Below are 19,254 nucleotides of genomic sequence, written 5' to 3'. Positions count from 1 at the left end.
CCTTCCTCTGGCTCAGATCCCCTCTTTCCCTGACCACAAAGCCCCACACTGTGAGGTGTTCCTCCCAAGGATTGCTCTCCCTCAGGCCCCGTCCCATTCTCCCACTGGTTTGAGAAACATCCCAGAGGGCATCACTGGGGATCTTACCAACACTCACTGAGCTCACCCGTGGAATCTGGGGCCAGCATGAAAAAACTTTGGGATCAGTGTCTGTGGGCTATGAGCCTCTGGATTACACAAGGCACTCATCATCTGCCTGGCTAGATGCCTCCTATAACACCCCTCCCCATTTTCCTGGGACTTGGCTTAACAGTTCTGGGAGATTGTCTTGTTATGTCTCATTTCAGTGACACCATCTCAGTATTTATGTTCTCCTCCCTGCAGTAGACATTCAAGCAATGTTTGTTGAAATCTTTTGGGGAAAGGATGTCTAGTTTTAGCCATCCTTGAGTCTAGTAAACTACCTCATGAATCCTCTATGCCTCAGAGTTTGTGGCTAGAGTCAAGAGAGTGAACATCAAAGCACCTTGAAAATCATAAGTCATATAAACGTATATTGGATGGATAAATGTTCTATTTTATTCAAGTTTACCAGGTAAGAATGAGATGTCTACACATGACTAAATGACCATTATGAATACTTACTACAGAAAAGCAGAGATCTAATGTGATGGGATAAGAAGGCCCTGTGATCTATGCTCTTGGGTCCTTTGAAGGACTGTCCTCCTTCATGCCACATGTGTCACAGAGTGGTCACTCTCTCCTGGACATGGTGTCCTCCATTGGGAATGCAAGGCTCTGCTCATGTGCATGTGTGGCAGGCAGGATCCTGCCTCTGTTCTTCTCCCCTCCAGACCAATGGGATACACCAGAACTCCTTGTCCCCTCAAATCGGTGTCTCCCACCTGTTGGACTTGGTGGCCCACCCAGTGCTAGTCCATGAGTGATCATGGAAGGGCTGACCCCAACCCAAAGATACAGCAGGACTAGAGACTGTGCTGGAGACTAGACCAGGGACCTACAATGCAAGGCCATCCCCTTGTCCATCGTGGTGTTAAAGAATGAAGGAGGATCACATTCAGTCTTAAGAAAATGCAGTGGGTAGTTGAACCCTCACCCCAGCCATTGGCTCGGTGGTCAGAGAAAAATGAGAACAAACACACAGGCAAGGACTCCCCACCAAGCAGATTTGTCCCTGGGACTCCAGAACCGGTTGGAGTAGCAGAAGAACTATTTCTCCTGCTGAGATGCAGCAGACCTGGTCATGCACTTGCCTCTCTCAAACTGAGTTATGCTGGCATTCAAACTGGAAGTCTATTTTGTGAGTCTATCTCGTGACCTGAGGGCATTGGACAGCATCCCAGGCTCACCCACTGGCTACAAGGAGCACCCCCATTACTTGACAGCCAAACATGTCTCCAGAGGTTGTCAAATGTCCTCTGGGGCAGGATTACCCGGGTCGAGAACCACTGGTGTAATCCAAAGAGTGTGAGACTTGGTACAAGAGAGACTTGGGTCACATCTTGCTTCTGGGAGCTTTGCAGCCTTGGGAGAGACTTAGACGCTCACTAGGGGTTTTTCTCATGGAAATAAATATATGATTGTGCCTACCTGTCCTCCCTCAGAGTCCTGTGAATACATCCTCTGAATGAGACATGTGCTGATGGACTGCAGGGTGTACACTCCAAGAAGAAGCACCACTGCAGGAGCGAGGAAGTTGGGTGGGCACATGAAGAGGGGGAGAGCAGTAGATGCCCTGGTTGACTCCACAGGGATCTCGGGAGCTGTGTGAACTCCAGGGATCTGGAACCGAGGCAGAGGAGTGGTCCTTTTTGCCTTCGTGCCCATCAGCCCCGTATGGTGCAGCTCAAGCTACTGTAACAAGTACCACAGCCTGGGTGATCTAAACCACATTTATCTTCTCACGACCCAGATGCTGGAAGTCCCTCGCCATCTTCTGTGTACGCCTGCGTCCTCATCTCTTCTTCTAGGACACCAGTCACATAGGATCAGGACCCACCCTAAGGACTCCATTTTAGTTTAACCACCTCTATAAAGACCTTGTCTTCAAACAAAGTCACATCCCAAGATCCTGAAGTTTAGGGCTTTAGCATAAGAACTAAGGGAACACAGTTCAGGCCATTACACGTCTCCTTCCTGGGGTACCATCTTGAGGAAGACAGTTCTCTCCTGCTAAGGGTATGCCCTGGAGAGACACATCCATGATCCATCGGCAGCCAGAAATGGGCCCCGTGGTCCTGAATGAGGCCTGAGGTGTCATGGGCATGCCACCCTGAGGGGCCCTGGGCAAGTGAGGTTCATGCCTGCCATTCAATGGAGGAGTCTCTCGGGCTGTGTGAGCCTGTGACCTCCTTTCCTAAGTACAGCACAAGGGTGAGAGAAACAGAGCAGGTCCAAGGAGACTAGTCACATGAATCAAAGTCTGGGCAGCAGAGTAAGACTCCAGCTTTAAAAAAAAGACGCAGAAAGACAGATTTAGATGCAAAGCCCGAGTTAGGTCCAAGGCTCAGATAATTATGGAGAGAAAAACTGACCTTCGGAAACCAGCAGGACTGGGTGGGATTGCTGTGTGATTGGTTTCCCAAAAGCTAGCATCAGTCACTGGGCCCTGCATCTCATCATGCTCCCTGGGGGGGGGCGGTAGAGTCTGCCCCAGTGGGGTCTCCAAGTGACTCTGGAGGGCACCCTTCTAGAACCCTCAGTCATCATTGGCCATAAAAATCTGGAATGCCAGAGCCTGGCCATCTGGATCTCATCTGACCCAGTGGCTGGTGCGCTCTGTGTGCATTTGAAACACACGCTGAAACCTGGAAGAATGAGGAAGACACTTCCCTCAGGGAAGACACAGCTCTGGGTGATAACATTCTTCCTCAGATTCACCTCCTGAAAGCGAATATAATTATGAAATCCTGCCCCTTCCACCTGTGCCCTGCCGCTTGAAAGAAAGAAAGGGTATTTAAATATGTGACCTTGAATTATTCCTAAAGCAAGAGGCAGGAGGTATCGAAATGAGTGCTGACATGACCTCACAAAAAGACCTTTTTGTTAGAAATTAGGAATATCATCCGTCACTACCTGCAAGCAGGTAATTAGGGTAATCGATTGCCAGGAAATGCAGCAAAGGCACAAGTTGCATTTGCAGAGGCTGGTGGGGAAATCGTTCACTAGAAGCCATGAAGCCACATGATGCTCCAGAACGTGCACTTGGCTACCCTCACGTTGGGCGCGGGTTCTGAACACGCACAGAGCGGGGAGAGATTTGCTTATGGAGGCATCCTGGCATTAGGCTCGCTCTTCTGCTCTTTTGATGGTCTCCAGACATATGCTCTGGAGTCGGTATTTGGTGCTTGAATTCTTACTCTGAAATTGACTCTGGTTGACACTCTTTCTGTATTGAAATTTCTTCTGTCAAAGACTGCAAAATTGGCTTCTTAAATCAGAAACAGAAACATACAAGCTGGTCTCATTTGTTAGTTAATTTGCAGGCTTCTGGGGGAAATGTCTTTACTTTGTTTTTTATGGAAACATGTTTTTAATTCACAAAAAAAAAAAACCTGCAAACCTGCCAAAGTGAGTCTCTCCTTTGATGGCAGCTGGGCCGCTTCTCCATCTGCCGCCGGCCAGCCTCAGCCTCCCTTCCCATAACCGCATCCTCCGTCAATCTCCCAGAGGAGCGGGTGGGGCAAGCTTCTGTGAGCCAGGGAGCTGGTGGCCCAAGCCTCTGCCTATACTTTCTGCTGGTCAGACTGAAGCTAATTGGAACACAGACTTCACCTCCAGGACGTCTTCCCTGATCTGGACCCCTCCTGTCTGCCAGTGTGACCTCCGGCCCTTCTACACTCCCTCCTGTGCCCACTTCTTTGCCCTAATTGCACTGCTTCATTTCATGTCCTTCTCCTGTACCAAAATGTGATGTCACTCAGGTCTGTGGCTTTTCTTACTTTAAAAATAAGGTGTTGTTTGGCCAGCACAGTGGCTCACGTCTGTAATCCCAGCACTTTGGGAGGCAGAGGCGAGAGGATTGCCTGAGTCCAGGGGTTCGAGACCAGCCTGGGCAACTTGGCGAGACCGTGTCACAACAATAAATCAAAAATTAGCCAGGCATGGTAGTGTGTGCCTGTAGTTCCAGCTACTTGGAAGGCTGAAGTAGAAGGATCACCTGAGCCCAACAGATTGAGGCTGCAGTGGTCGTGAGTGTACCATTACACTCCAGCCTGGGCGACAGAGTGAGACTCCAACTCAAAAAATAATAATAAGGTTTTGTTTTAATTGCAAAAGGTCCATGTGGAAAATTTAGAAAATATAAGCATAAAGAAAAATAATTGAGAAGTCCAGCTCCCAGCGATGATCCCTATCTGCATCTGTCTAGCTGTTCCTGTGCATGAGGCAGGCATAGCTTTTTTTAAAGCATGAGAAAGATTGTATATTGTGCTCAGGCAATGCTTCCCCCATAGACATCTTTTCATAGTTAAATATGTCTTCTTCTGCTATATGATTTCAGACAGCTGAAATCTCCATCGTACAGTTGTGATAAATAGTTTAAGCCATCCCCTGTGATAGGGTATTGTCATTGTCTCTCCTTTTTCTCTAATGAATAATCCCCTAGTCCCAGGCACTGGATCGCTTTGTCTTAGGACATCTTTGTGGACAGGAAGTTGTCAGGTCAAAAGGCATGGGTGTCTGAAGTTCTCTGAGAACTGCCCTGAGCCTGCACCTGGCTAGCGTGCTGGGGAGATGCCTGCTTCTGACATTCTTCTCCATGCTGGCCATCTGTGTGTGTGCGATTGTTGAAACCTGCCTTTTCATAAGAAGACAGATAGATAAGAAATGTTAAATGCCCAGAGATGTTCATTCTTTATCCCCCATTAATCACTTTTTTCCCTCATGTTCAAATATCCTCACTGTCAGGAAATGTGAAACCAAAATTCATAACAAAATTTGAATAAACACTGGCAAATTCATGCCTGTTTTCTCAACTGTTAATGTGCCACAAACGTGCTGTGTGTCCCAGCCTTGATCTTACCCTACCTGCAGTGTTCATGGCTCTGCAATGATATCTGTGCAATTTCTGCCCTGGTGGGTCATGGACGCCTCATGGTTCCTTCTCCATGTGGCTTGTTTCCCTCTTTGAACCTGTGCAGAGACAGCACAGAGCACCTGATCATGAAGATTTCAGGAAAACCTGGCAGAGAGGACCATAGACGCCACCTGTCCAGTTTCCACACTACATTAGGGTCCTCCTGTGTCTCGTGGCCGCTTGAAGGCCAGGACAATTGTGAACCTGGGACTTTCCATCCTTTTGAACCCCTCCTAGCCACAGCATGTGAATGTCCGTGTGCCACATGTTAAGGTGGGATCACTGTGAGTTCACATGACCCAAAGGTGACCAGTGGAGTGCCACAGCTGTGACCCACTGCGTCATGACCCACAAGGGTGTGAGGAACATCGTGTTGTCTGGACGCCTGCACCTGGCCACGTAGGATCAGTGGGAAGGATACTCCCTGCCTGCCTAGGATACTCCCTGCCCGCTGCCCAGTCCTGTCCTGGCCGTAACACGAAGTTGTCAAGTCTGCCAGAGCAATGTTGATTTGTTTTCCTCCATAAAGAGTATGTTGGGAGTTTCTCTTCCCTAGCATGAAGAACACGCTGTGCCCATTCCCCTACTGCAGAGCTCTGTGCTGTTTGATGGTTCTAGAGCTCTTTAGACTCAGCTGCAGCAGGCTGTACTCTTTTCTCCTGCACATGTGAGCAGGCTCATGAAGTCAACTTTGTCCAGAGCCTCCAGGTAGCTGTTCAGAGTGAATGACTCATAGGGAAAGGAGCCCCAGCACTCAGCAACATAGAACAGGCCTAGCTGTAGGGAACATGGCACTCAGTTCCAAGGTTTTCCTTGTTGTAAGGTAGAATTCAGCTTTCACATATAGTGGGTGAAACCAAGATCAGACTTGCCTCATCGCCTGTACACTCTGGTCTGCCCAGAAATTGGAGCTTAACAAAAAGCTTTGAATGGGCACCCTGTAGGGTCATTGTTGGTGATATGTAACATGCACAGTGCTCAGTTCTGTGCAGATAGATACATGACATACACGGTGCTCAAACCCATCCTGGTAGATATGTGACATGCACAGTGATAAGTTCTGTACAGGTAGATATATAACATGCACAGTGCTTAGTTCTGACCAGGTAGATGTATAACATGTGCAGTGCTCAGTTCTGTACAGGTAGATACATATCATTCACGGTGCTCAAACCCATACTGGTGGATATATAATATGCACAGTGCTTAGTTCTGCACAGTAGATATATAACATACATGGAGCTCAGTTCCATATAGGAAGATGTATAACATGCACAATGCTGAGTTTGTAGAGGTAGATGTATAACATGCACAGAGCTCAGTTCTTTGTAGATATATGACATACACGGTGCTCAATTTCATACAGGTAGATATATAACATGCACCGTGCTTAGTTCCATACCGGTAGATGTATAACATGCACAGTGCTCAGTTCTATGTCAGGTAGATATATAACATGCACAGTATAATATTCTATGTCAAGTATATGTATAACATGCCCAGTGTCAGTCTGTATCAGGTAGATGTTTATCATGTGCACATCACAACATTGTATCTCATAGCATGTATTTTTGCCACAGGAAATATCCTTTATCTTCTATGAATACAGGCATTTTGCATATATGATATAGTATGTATGGCCTCTAGAGTTAAACCTCTCTCCTTTATTAGCTTTCAAATAAGGAATACGTGTATGGTACAATATAGGCATTTTCTTCCTCATTTTTTCTCTTTTCCTTTTTTCTTCTATTTTTATTTTTCTCATTTTTCAGTTTCCTGGAAATAAATCTACATGTTAGCCTAGCTTCAGAGATTACCCATGTTTTCTTTCTCCTTCCACTTTTCTCACAGTTCTCACTTTTGTCATAGCGTATACCTATGACTTTTATACATGTTAATTAAGGATGCAGATGGCAGAGTTCTAAGGAGCGTGTGTTTTTATGCATCTATCTTTAAATGGTGAATGACCATAGAAAGCGATGTCTTCACGGAATTATAGCGAATTGCTCCCCCGAGAGCTCAGGCACAGTTCTCATGGCGAGCATGACGCGTGTGTGGATCTGTTCTCTTCAGGTGCCTCAGGACGAGTGGGGAGGGTACCCCCCTGGCGGCAAAGCGGAGGAGATTCCCTGCCGGAGGATGAGGAGCGGAAGCTACATCAAAGCCATGGGGGATGAGGAGAGCGGGGAGTCAGACTCCAGTCCCAAGACATCACCCATGTCGGCCATCCGACCCGAGCCGCTGCTGAAGTCCCTCGGGCAGCGACCCCTTGGAGACCACCAAACGTAAGAGAGATTCATCTCACTCTTCTGAGCATCCCTGCACTGTGTCAGAGCTCTTCCCTTCTAAGGGGCGTAACCCTGAGCTAGCTGTCAGAAGCTCTGATCACATTCCGGAGATGAAAATGTTAGACCCCCGAAGCATCTGCTTTCAAGTCTTTTAAGAATAATCAGACCCTTGGTTATTTATTTATCGCATAGGAATTAAGGAAATATACTTCAGCAATTTCTATGTCAAATTTTAAAGCCAGTTTCAGACATCAGTGGCTTTCAGATCACTCAAATTGTCCCCAGGACAAGCATGTTTTGGTTTGTGTGAATATGTGCATGTGGTAGGTGTGTGCATGTATGTGTGTGTGTATATGGTGGATGTGTGAATGTGTGCATGTGGTGGGCATGTGCCTGTGGTGGTTGTGTGCATGGTGGGGGTATGTGCATACACATGCTGGGTGTGTGCATGTGTGCCTGGAGTAGTGTGACTGCGTGAGTGAAAATCGTCACAAGGAATTTCTGTGTTTATTACACTTCATAGGTGCATTTCTAGGCAACAGATTTTTGTAGAGGAGAAAAGAAGTGGACTCCTTTTACAAACAGAAAACCAGATGCTTTATATATGTGTCCAAAATGTTATCATTAATCAATTTGACTAATTTCCAAAATACAAACAGACAAAACTACTTGGGAAGTCAGCTGTTCCTACAAACCATGAAAATATGATTGCTGCCCTCAACAGTCAAGTGGCTGCAGGTGAGCAGTCCCACCAACCCATGTGGGTGTTCATGCTTAAAATCACCTGTGTGTCCTCTGCTTGGCTACAGGCTGCCCACCATCCTATGACTGACAGGACAGGGTGAAGCAGCTGGCCAGGGTTTCTTCAGTGCCGTTCTTAGTCATTAGTCACGACACACAGTCGGCAGTCTGGCACACCAGGCGCAGGGGTGCCTCTCTGCATTCTCTCCCCGTGCCTGGTGCACAGGAGATGAGCCAGTGATGCTGTGCTTTCTTCCAATAAATTCAGTAATTTCTCACCATTAGCTTGCAGGAGGAAAACTTGGAATTTTGAACTGCAACCGAATCTTACACATCTTATCAATCTTAGCAAATCTGAACTATGTCTTTACTGTACAGTTCACTTAAACTCAAAAACTATGATGTCAGAATGACAGACAAGAAGTGCCCTGGGCAACCCCTTTGGGTCCCCTCCCACTGTGGGAGCTTTCCTGTCCTCTCAATAAATCCTGCTTTCAAAAAAAAGAAGTGCCCTGAGACCAGGACCTGTGTCCATCTGTCCATCCAGAGCTTGTTTGCCTCCACTCTTCCTCGTAGAGGATGGCCAATGACCTAAGACCAGGGCCCATGTTTGTCAGTTCATCCTGAGCCTGTCTACCTCCTCTCTGCCTGCACAGAGGATGGTCACTGAAAGGTTGCGAACAGACTTTCTGGGGACAGAGCCAGAGTCCTGCCCTATAGAAGCCCATAGACTTATGGGAAGGAGGTGTCAGGAAGCCCAGGAACAACTAGGCAACATCTACTTCTAGGAGGTGTGGGAGGACTGGGGGAGCTGTGCTGGGGGCAGAGGCAAGTCGGCTGACCCATCTGCCTCAGCAGAAGAGGATGGGACTGGATGTCAGTTCTCACCCACCTTTATTTGGGGCACTCAACAATGTATGTGAGAATTACAAATCATCTAATGCCTCTTCTGGGGAAAGCTACACACATGCATCATTGTGCTTAGAAATTCTGGGGGGCTCTGTTGTCCACCTCAGTCCTGGGGTTCTGAACCCCTGGGTTAGCTGCCCAGGTTCAGAACTTTTAAAAGTTTATGATTCACTTCATGAATCACATTAAAAAGCAAAAAAAAAAATAGCACAAAAAAATAGCAAACCGTATTTTTACTGTGAGCAGGCTTTAGGTAGTTTAAGAATTATGGGGTTATTTTCATGTGAACAAGGTTCCTCCTCCTTTTCATTCTCCACCATCAAGGTGGCATTATCCCTAAGGTATTACCACACCTCCTCCTTAGTGGGAGAGACCGTGTCTCATTACTGTCTTAACTTAGGGGCCAGCCCAGAGTTCTGTACCAGTGCCAATCCTATCGGTATTCAGGGATGCTACTAACTTTATGTTTGCAAAACCCTACCATCATACTGTGTATTCAAAACTCCTTCTGCAAGCCTGCTGAGGGGTGCAGAGCCAAAGACCCCGAGACAGCATTGCTGGACACTGACCGGCTCTTTTCTGTCCAAGTGAGACACCTGCTGGGACTTCATCCACCGACAGCCCTTTACAGATGCAGGGGGAATAGCCAAAACGGGCTGCCTGCACTCACCTCATTCTAAACTCAAGCACACCTCTGCTTTTGATCACTGTCTACTCGACAGAGATAACCCAACATTTCTTCAGTAATTTGCCATTCTATGGGCCCACCCAACAGATGTCAGGGTGTCACACTAAACTCCATTTGTTCGTGTTCAAGTCATTCTTTTCCCCTAAGTCTTTCACCACAGTGTAGAGGGCAGGGTGGAGAAGGCGGCCATGGGGTGTGCCTGGACAGTGCCGTGCCTGGCAGAATACACTAGCCGGCAGGATCCATGCAAAGCCCATCCCGAGTCTCTCTTCAAGGCTAATGTATTGAAAGTTTCTGTTAAAAAATTATGTTTCCAGGAGATAACAACGAGTTGTATTCCTGCCTATTAGCATCTTAGTGCATCTTAAATCTGTTTAGCCTTTGATGGATTCCAAAGTCCTGTAATTTACTTTCATTTTAAATGACATCACGAAGGCTTGACTGTGTACTCTAGGAATTTAATGTCCGTTATATGGTAGAAAACCATGACTCAGAGACAGGAGGGCTGGAGGTCACACAACTGGCCGAGGCTTTCAGCTGAAAGTAGTTCAGTCCCAAGCCCAGCGACCTTCACCCCGGAACACCACAATGTGGAGGGAGTGGATGTGACTGAGACTAGCGCAGATATGGCAATTGGAGGAGAAGGGAAGAAAATGGCTGGGCTGGAAGAAGCCCGCAAGTGCCACTCTCAACCCCTGTGTCCCCAGGAAGCAGGGGGACACTGAGCTGGGAGGGGTGGAGGAAATCCCTTTGAAAGATTTTAACAGTTGAAGCTTCAGGGTTCGTCTTTGAGGCCTTAATTGGATGCTGTTGCTGTTTGGACCCATGATAGCATCTGTGGAAATGAGCTGGGTGGCCAGAGGTGACAGTAAGGAGATGATCTGAGCTTTCTGCTAAGATGGACTGGAGCAGTAGGGAATAGGAAGGAGGCACTGGAGAGATGTCACCCTGCATGTCCACATGCCACCCTCCCTGACCTGCTGGCCTTCAGAGTCATGTTGACGGCACTGAATCTTGTCTCGGGTTACAGCCCCATGAACTCCGAGCGCCATCACAAATGCTGTTGGTCCCTCAACCTTGTTTTTGCTTGCTATTCCCTGACCTACAGTTCATTCATTACTTGGAATGAAAGGGGTTTCTCTCTATCTGGGACACATTCAAATATCTGCATTTCCAAGTGTAGCCGGTGACTATGCATACTTCCAAAAACGCTCTCTGTGGTTCATTTCCTCAGTTAGTTTAGTTTTAAAATTGATTGCTGAATGGGTCGAACCCATGACGCAGGTGCAATACATGCAATGCCCAAGAGGCTGGAATGGAGGAGAGGGAGAAATGAGAGTCCATTGACTGGTTATCTATGTGGTTACCAGTCTGGGGAAGTGTTTTCATAAAAAATAACAGCATATTTGCTCAGCAAATATGTATCAGACATCACATGTGTGTGCTGTCTGGTACCCAAGTGCAGCAGCAAATAACACAGGAGAACAGAGTTCTTAATCTAGGGGCTGCAAACAGGGGCAGCCAGCTGGATCCAACCCTCACCGAGCCCTAACCCTAACCCGAAGTTTTATGGGGACACAGCCTGTTTCATCTTCACATTTTCTGTGACTGAAGTCGCTGTGAAAGAGATCCTATAGCCCTCAAAGGGAGCTGAGTAGGGTCACAGGTCGAGCTGAGTAGCTGTGAAAGAGACCCTATAGCCCGCAAAACTTAAAACGTGTACATCTGGCCCTTTGGAGAAAAAGTTTGCTGACCCCTTTATAATCTAATAGAGGCACTGGACTTTGAATGAGAAGTCGTATGTGCCATGAGTGACTTACAAGTGTAAAACTTCACATTCTCTGCACATGTTAGACAGGCTCCCTAACCCGTATCAGGAGCTCAGGACTTGACTCTCTGGGAGTCACACTTGCCCTGAGGGGGTTCATTCCAGAGGACCAGCAGACTCTGCAGTGGTAGGAGAGTATCTCACCTGAGTAGGACCAGATTTCTGGGAAGCACCATTTTTGAGAGAGAGGAAAATAGTACTTTATAGTAATATTGCTTAATGTTAAATATCAACTTCATCAAAGTGCTCAGATACAATAAAAAAATGATCACAAGCCCTGCTCTGCCAGGTTGTCAGGTGTAGGGAGAGCGTAATGCGAGGAGAGGGACTAGTGGTGGCACCTGTCACAGTCATGAGGACTTTTTTAAAATTTTTCTTTTTTGGAGTCATTTTATTTATTAAAGATTAATAGATAAACATTTAAAACAAATACTTCTACCATGAGGAACAATTGAAGGGAAAAAAATAAAATAAATATTTCAAGCCAAAATAATAATAAATGAATGCAATAGCTAAACAAGAAATTTGCAAATAAACATTTTGGCAAACATTTCTTACTATACAACTTTTTAAAAAATTCCCCAGGAATAGAGTTGGAGGAACATAAATCCTTCTACCAAAAAGGCACTTGCACACATGTTTATATCTGCACTATTCACGAGCAGAAACATGGAACCAACCCTACTGCCCATCACAAATGGTCTGGATAAAGAAAATGTGGTCCATATACACGCTGGAGTATCATGAAATATGCAGCAAATTGGTTGGAGTTGGAGACCATCATCCTTACTGATCTATCACAGAAACAAAGAACTGAATACCAAATGTTCTCACTCATAAGTGGACCTGAACACTAATCACATTAGCTCAAGGGAAGGATTAGCTGTCTCATAGGGGTGAGTGGGGAGGGACGTAGCATGAGGACTTTTCATAACACTAAGGATAAGAAGGATCATCAATTGGCTGTCAGTTCTGTGCTATTTTTTATACATGTATCTGTGTGAAACAGCCCTGTAAGCAGATACTGTGACTCAGGTTTTAAAGATGAAGAACTTCGTCTCAGCAAGTCTTGGGACCAAGCATGAGGCCATGCAACTGGTGGAAGTCAGCTCTAGGCCTGTTGATTTCACGTCACTAAGTCACATGACTTCCCCCTCGGAAGACTGCAGAACCTTCTCTCAGTGAGGAGGCACACGCCTGCACTGTCTACCAGAGGTTCCACATCACTCAAACTGCACTTGCTAAATAATTATTTGGCATATCCATTTTATTATGACCCAACTCATGTGTAATGGCTAGTAAAAGCTTGCACATAGCTGGAGGTGACCAGATTTACTATGCTGAGTAGATACAGAAGACGGAGACACATGAAACTGTCAATATGCACCATTTCTTACTTATGAAAAGGGAAATGTTGTATGATTCAATCTGATAATTCCAGCCTCAAAAGAGGAAACCTGCTAATATAGATAGTGATGGTCATCTTACCATTCATAAATACATGGTTGACATTAGGTTTTGCGAACATTAAGAAAATACCTGCCAGGCGCAGTGGCTTAAGCCTGTAATCCCAGCACTTTGGGAGGCTGAGGCAAGAGGACTGCCTGAGCCCAGGGGTTCAAGACCAGCCTGGGGAACTTGGCAAGACCTCGTCTCTACAATAAATCAAAACAATGAGCCAGGCATGGTGGTACGTTCCTGTGGTTCCAGCTACTTGGAAGGCTGAAGTGGAAGGATCACCTGAACCCAGCCGGTCGAGACCGCGGTGGCCATGAGCATGCCACTGCCCTCCAGTCTGAGCAACAGAGTGAGACTCTGACCCAAAAAAAAGAAAAGAAAGAAAATACCTAAATAAATCTCTTTGGAAGATGTTTATTCACCTAAGAATTGTATTTGGAATCCCCACTGCTCCACTTCCTGCTAGTAACTGAGTGTCTTCTAACACACCTACTTATGGGGGGGGAGGGAGAGGAAGAAATGCAATATGCAATGCTAGGTAATAATGCATCACAAGTGACTATTGAGCAATACAGAAAATAAACCCAAATGATAGAATTTGCTCCTTTTTAAGGCTGAAGAGTATTGCCCTGTACGCGGATAGCCAGTCAATGGACTCATTTCTCCCTCTCCTCCATTCCAGCCTCTTGGGAATTATGTGTGTCTGCACCTGTACCATGGGATCGACTCATTCAGAAATCAATTTTCAAACTAAACTAACTGAGGAAATGAGCCAAAAAGAGCATTTTTGGAAGTATGCATAGTCACCGGCTACACTTAGAAATGCAGATATTTGAATGTGTCCCAGATAGAGAGAACCCCTTTCATTCCAAGTAATGAAAGAGCTGTAGGTCAGGGAACCGGGACATTTTGTTCACCCATTCATCCCTTGATGAAACTTAGACTGCCCCTGGCTTGCCTGCATGAGTAGTGCTGGCAGAGATGGTGGGAAGGCAGGCAACGTGGGTACAGCTGGAAGACATTGTGCAAAGTGAAATAAGCCACACACAGAAAGACAGGTGCCACATGTTCTCATTTCCATGTGGAACCTAAAACGACTGGACTCATAAAAGATGAGTGGAATAGGGATTACAAAAACTGGAGGGCAGGGAATGGGAGGGTGACAGTGGAGGACACAGAGCCTCAGTTACCAGGGAGGATGTTTTTTTTTTTAAGATCAGTAGCACAGCATGCTGAATGTAGTTAATAATTGAACTCACTTTGATATCATTAAGAGTACATTTCTAATGTTTCTCATTACAGAAAATGTTAAATATTTGAGGTGATAGATGTGTTAATTAGCTTGGTTTAATCATTTTATATTGTAAAACTCATCACACGCATTGTATTCCATAAATATATACAACTGTAATGTGTCAGCTTACAATGAAAAATTTGTTAAAATAAGTAAGTAATGAGGTGAAAGACTTTTCACTAGAAATCAGTGGGGATTTCAGTGGGGAGAGACACCATGCTGAGCTGTGGCCCGGTGTCCCTGCAGCAGGAGTGGAGGGAGTGGTGGTGGTAGTACAGGGTGACAACAGACACCACAGGATAAGCAGACCTGTGGGAACCAGAGGCGGCTCCAAGGCCTGGATCCCCACAAGAGTGACCATGAGTGGGAAATAGACCAGTGCTCGGTGTCAGAACTGGCCTTCATCCTCAGCCTTCCCTTGTCCTCACAGGTCTCATAGACACCTCCGAGGAGGCACTGGAGGCGAGGCATGGAGAGCATCTAAATCAACTTAATCCGACGTTTGCCAGTAAATTACACAAATAGACCATCTTTATTCTAGAGTCTATTCTGTGCCCCCAAATTGTTTTAATCAACATTGGTAATTGTAAATTGTCATTAAAACATAAATGGAAATAATTGGGTTTAACGGGGCACTGAGTATTCTTCCCTTCTTTGCACCACAGAACTTCCCCAGCAGGAGCTGATTAACAACATCTTTTAAGATGCAGAGTAATTCAAATGATGAAAGTAAGAATGAATGTTTGCTGATCTCCATTAAGGTTGCATTTTCCTCTTGGTCTGCACAAACAACTTCCACGGACATGACCAGTATTCAAGAGTGTGAATATAATGGCAAGACAAACTTAGTCATTATACTTTAATTTGACAAGTATAGGTAGAGGTCTTAATCATCAAGTTATTATAATGGCACACTAAAACCCTGGGAGAGTCTGTGCGCCTCACTCACTGTGCTGTCCTATAAGGTGACCTGTGTCAGCAGTTCTTTTTGACTCTGCCCAGCTAAAGGACTGGTAGTAGCTTGGGTCTAATTGGTGTGATCAGTCCTCCTTTTGAACCAGAGAACATAACACTCCTTCTGTGAAGGCTGCAGGGATTCTGCTGCAAAATGCTCCACCTCTTGGAGCAGGGCCAGGATTATTCTGTCGAAAACTGTCCTGTCTTTTCACTGTGATACTAAGAAAAAAAATAAGTCCTCTCATTAATCATTTAATATGCATCCGAATGACATATTTAAGCACTTACACTCATGCCTTGCTATGTTCTCTAAAATACTGCGTGGTAATAGACAGCATCTCAGTCTCAAAAGAAAAATAAAACAAAAACAAACAAGCAAAGAGCTTGCCACACCTGTTCCAGTACCCTGGCCACAGTATCTCAGCCATGTGTCCACTGATGGGAAAGGTCAGATTCCCAGGCCTGGAAAGGTTACAGATCCCTCCAAACAACTTTCCACACGTCTGACTCCAACAATCCTGACTTTCTGTGTTTCCCGTGTTGAGATTCCATTTTGTTTTTTTAGGTTTGTTTTTTTTTTTTTAATTTTTAATTTTAAATATGTGGAGTACAATTCAGGGTTAGGTATACAAAAGTTCATTATGCAGGTACCCTGGTTGTTGAATGTGCCTCCCCCGACTCCCAGTAGTTTACCACAACTGCCAATCCCATCCCCACCCTCCCCTAACAGTTTCCCACTACTGCCAATCCCTTTCTTATAGTATTAATGACAGTTTTTCAAGATCTGCTTATGAGTGAGAACATGCAATACTTGGTTCTTTGTTTCTGTGATAGATCACTCAGTAATATAGCCTCTAAATCCATCCAAGTTGCCGAGAAGTTCAGAATTTTGTCCTTCCTTATGGCTGCATAATATTCCATCATGTATATGTACCACATTTTTTTATCCAGTCCTCTTTCAGTGGGCAGCACGGTTGGTTCCATATTTTTGCTTTTATAAATAATGCTGCAATAAACATGCATGGTCAGGTATCTTTTTCATAGAGTTATTTGAGTTCCCCTGGGTATATTCCCAGTAGGGGGATTACAGGGTCGTATGGGAGGTTGAGTTTTAGATCTTTTAGGAATTGCCATACTGGTTTCCATAGAGGCTGTACTAGTTTACACTCTTAAGTGCCCATGCCGTGAGAGAGATTCCATTTTGAATGTGGCTCTCAACACCTCCTTCAGACCTCCCAGCTCCTAACATCTCTCAGACGATCCTTGGCCCTGCCTCTCTCTCCTCAGTCTTTTATTTCTGACCATCCACACAGCCAGTGCAGGAGCCAGCTGTGTCCCATGGCAGGCCCTTCATGCTCTGGCCTCTGATGACCTGTGAGGAACAAAACGTTCCTCGTCCTTCCTCAGACCTGAAACTTGCATTCCAGCTTGTCTGAGCTACTCACAGTTACCCCCATGCTCTTGGTCACCCTTCAATACCCAACTCAGGATTGCCTCCTCCAGGAAGGCTCTTTTGAGTTAGATCCTCCATACTCAGTGCCTACCTCCACTCCATGCCTGTTTGCTTTCCCCGAGAGTCTGTGCACTCTTTGAAGGCAAGAGCAGTCTTCTTTCTCATTCCCACGGCAACTTCACTGTGTAGCATTTCATATGTGCTCCACAAACAGTGAATGAATGAATAAAACCAAGGTCGTACGAGTCACCAGTCAGGGACCACTAATCATCAGCTTAATAAATGAACTGCTACTGGGGACACTGGTAAAATAATCATGTTTAGAATCTAAACATGAAAAATACCCATTTAAAAGATGTGTGTAAAGTAGATTCACATTTGCGCAGCTTCTTAAACTTGCATTAGTCAAAAGGAGACTCAACGCCAGATTCCTTGAGAATGCCACACACCTGGAGTGTGCAGTTCTTCAATTAGCAAGAAGCCATGTGCTCCTTGAAGGAGGTTTCTCTGCCAGTTCCCACTACCACCTGCCGGCTGATGATGTCCAGATTTTCCATTTCAGTTGGAGGGAAGCAGAGGAAGTTTCGGATTGCCAGCCTGTGTTGGGGCTGCTGCCAGCACACACAGAGTGGCTATTTGCACTCTAATAAGACCAGCCCCTGGGTTCCCAGGCCACTGCCAATGTCTCCTGTCAAAGGTACAGGCATCTGAACAGGAGGGAAGGGTCCAATGGTTTGGAATGCCACTTGGCACATGTCCCTTGGGGCTCTGCCCTTCACAGAAGCAGCTCACAGCTCACTCTGCTGTGGGGCTGTCTGTGAAAGGAGTGGACCATCTCAGCCTGACCACCTTAGCTAGGCATCTACTTCATGGGTTCTATAAGGTTCTCACGTACACTACTCAGAAGTGATTGCTCTGGTTTCTCTAGTGAATTCTTAGCTTTTTACCTGATTTTATTTCTGTTTTTTTAACATGCACACTAAATCTAGTATTCGTCTAATTTTTTCTATTGTTTTGACTTTCTTAAAGTCAAATCAAAAACTAAGGAAAGGCAAATTTAAAACCCCCATTTTTAAATTTCACCTTGTACTTATTCCTTTCTGTGTCTCTGTCTTCTGCTTCGATACCTAGATTTTAGCCTGCTTTAACTAGCATTCTTTCTTGTGAAAACCAATTAAGAAGGAAGATCCTAGGACACTGTCCTGCATTTGTTAATTAATGCTCATTAGGGCCATCAGCCTGCAGGGCTGCATTGGGACACTGTTTCTGACTGCTCAACCCTTTGATGGGTAACTGCACACTTAAAAACCCATCATCCACAAAACATGACATCTTTTTTCTTAAGCAACTATGCCACTGCCGGTGCAGATGAGAAATGCAGCTTAGCAAGGTCGCACGCACTGGGAAATTCCCCTAGAGGTGTCTGTTCGGGCCCTGTTCCCTCACCACCTAGCCATGGGCGGCCTCCATGAAGGGTTGTAGCCAACTCTCAACACACAATCCATTAACTGAGTTATTAACTCATTTTCCACTACCAAAATTAGTTGTACTCATTGGAAAAAACTGACACAATGCTTAATTAAGGAAAGTAGAATATCACTCTATTTCTCACATTCCCATGCCCAGGAGTATCCACTGGCAATAGTTTTACCTTGTTCAGACATTTTCATATGCATATAAAATTGTATAGATGTATACATATTTTACAACAAAAATGGGATCATACTATGCATATTACTGTACAATTTTCTTTCTTCTCTCAACTAATTTAGTTGTTTTCATTGCTATCATAACCAAATATAAATTTTAGCAGCTTAAAACAAGACATTTATCATCAGATAAATGGTCTTATTAGCCCAGTCCCCATGTGAATCTCTCTGAGCTAAAATCCGCAGGCTGCACTCCTTCCCTGGGGTTCTGTGCTGGAAGTGGTTTTCTGGCACATCAAATTGTTGCCATTATGGGATCGAGGCCCCCATGTCCCTGCTGTCAGCTGAGGTCAGTTCCTAGTTTCTAGGGACCCACATGTAGGTCTTATTAGCTCATGGTCCCTGCCTGCATCTTCAAAGCCAGCTGGGCAGGGGCGTGGAGGTTTTGCTTACTCTCCAGACCTCTCCTGTCATCTCCACTTTGCATCTCAGTCTCCTCAGCCTCCCTCTTCTGCTTTCAAGAGCCCCTGCAATGATAGCGGCCCACCTGGGTCACCAGGATGTTCTCCCTCCTCAGGATCTGCTGGTTAGCAACCTCAGTTCCATCTGCAAGCTCCATTCCCTCTTGCCTTGTAACATGACATGATCACAGATGTAACACTGCAGGTTGAAGGTCATGGGGATCAGAATCCTGCCTACAGCCATTATGTGCATCCTAACCCAAATATCAATGGATGGACGTACCACCATGTAACTTATTATCCATTACTCGATTATCAGGGAACTGCCACTAAGCTTTTGTTATTGCACATAATGTTGCAAAGAAAATGTTTTTATGTGAATGTGCAGCCACCAACCTGCTTGTTGCCAGGATATTCCTTCCTTTCACCA

General features: G+C 45.5%; 1 protein-coding gene across 2 annotated transcripts in view; it reads left to right on the top strand.

Annotated features, from left to right (window-relative positions):
* The window catches only part of DLGAP2 (DLG associated protein 2), a 114,743-nt gene that overhangs the window by 11,570 nt on the left and 83,919 nt on the right, over nucleotides 1-19,254 (top strand). For both annotated transcript variants that reach the window (XM_008052430.2, XM_008052431.1), the window contains exon 2: nucleotides 7,172-7,383. In XM_008052430.2, the coding sequence (XP_008050621.1) occupies nucleotides 7,172-7,383 (212 nt within the window). The remainder of the gene's footprint in view (nucleotides 1-7,171; nucleotides 7,384-19,254) is intronic.

This window comes from Carlito syrichta, unplaced genomic scaffold, assembly GCF_000164805.1.
Source record: "Carlito syrichta isolate Samal-C Ts95f unplaced genomic scaffold, Tarsius_syrichta-2.0.1 Scaffold274380, whole genome shotgun sequence".
NCBI classification, from domain to species: domain Eukaryota; kingdom Metazoa; phylum Chordata; class Mammalia; order Primates; family Tarsiidae; genus Carlito; species Carlito syrichta.
Note: the sequence above shows the minus strand (reverse complement) of the source record. Positions and strands in the feature narration are given on the sequence as shown.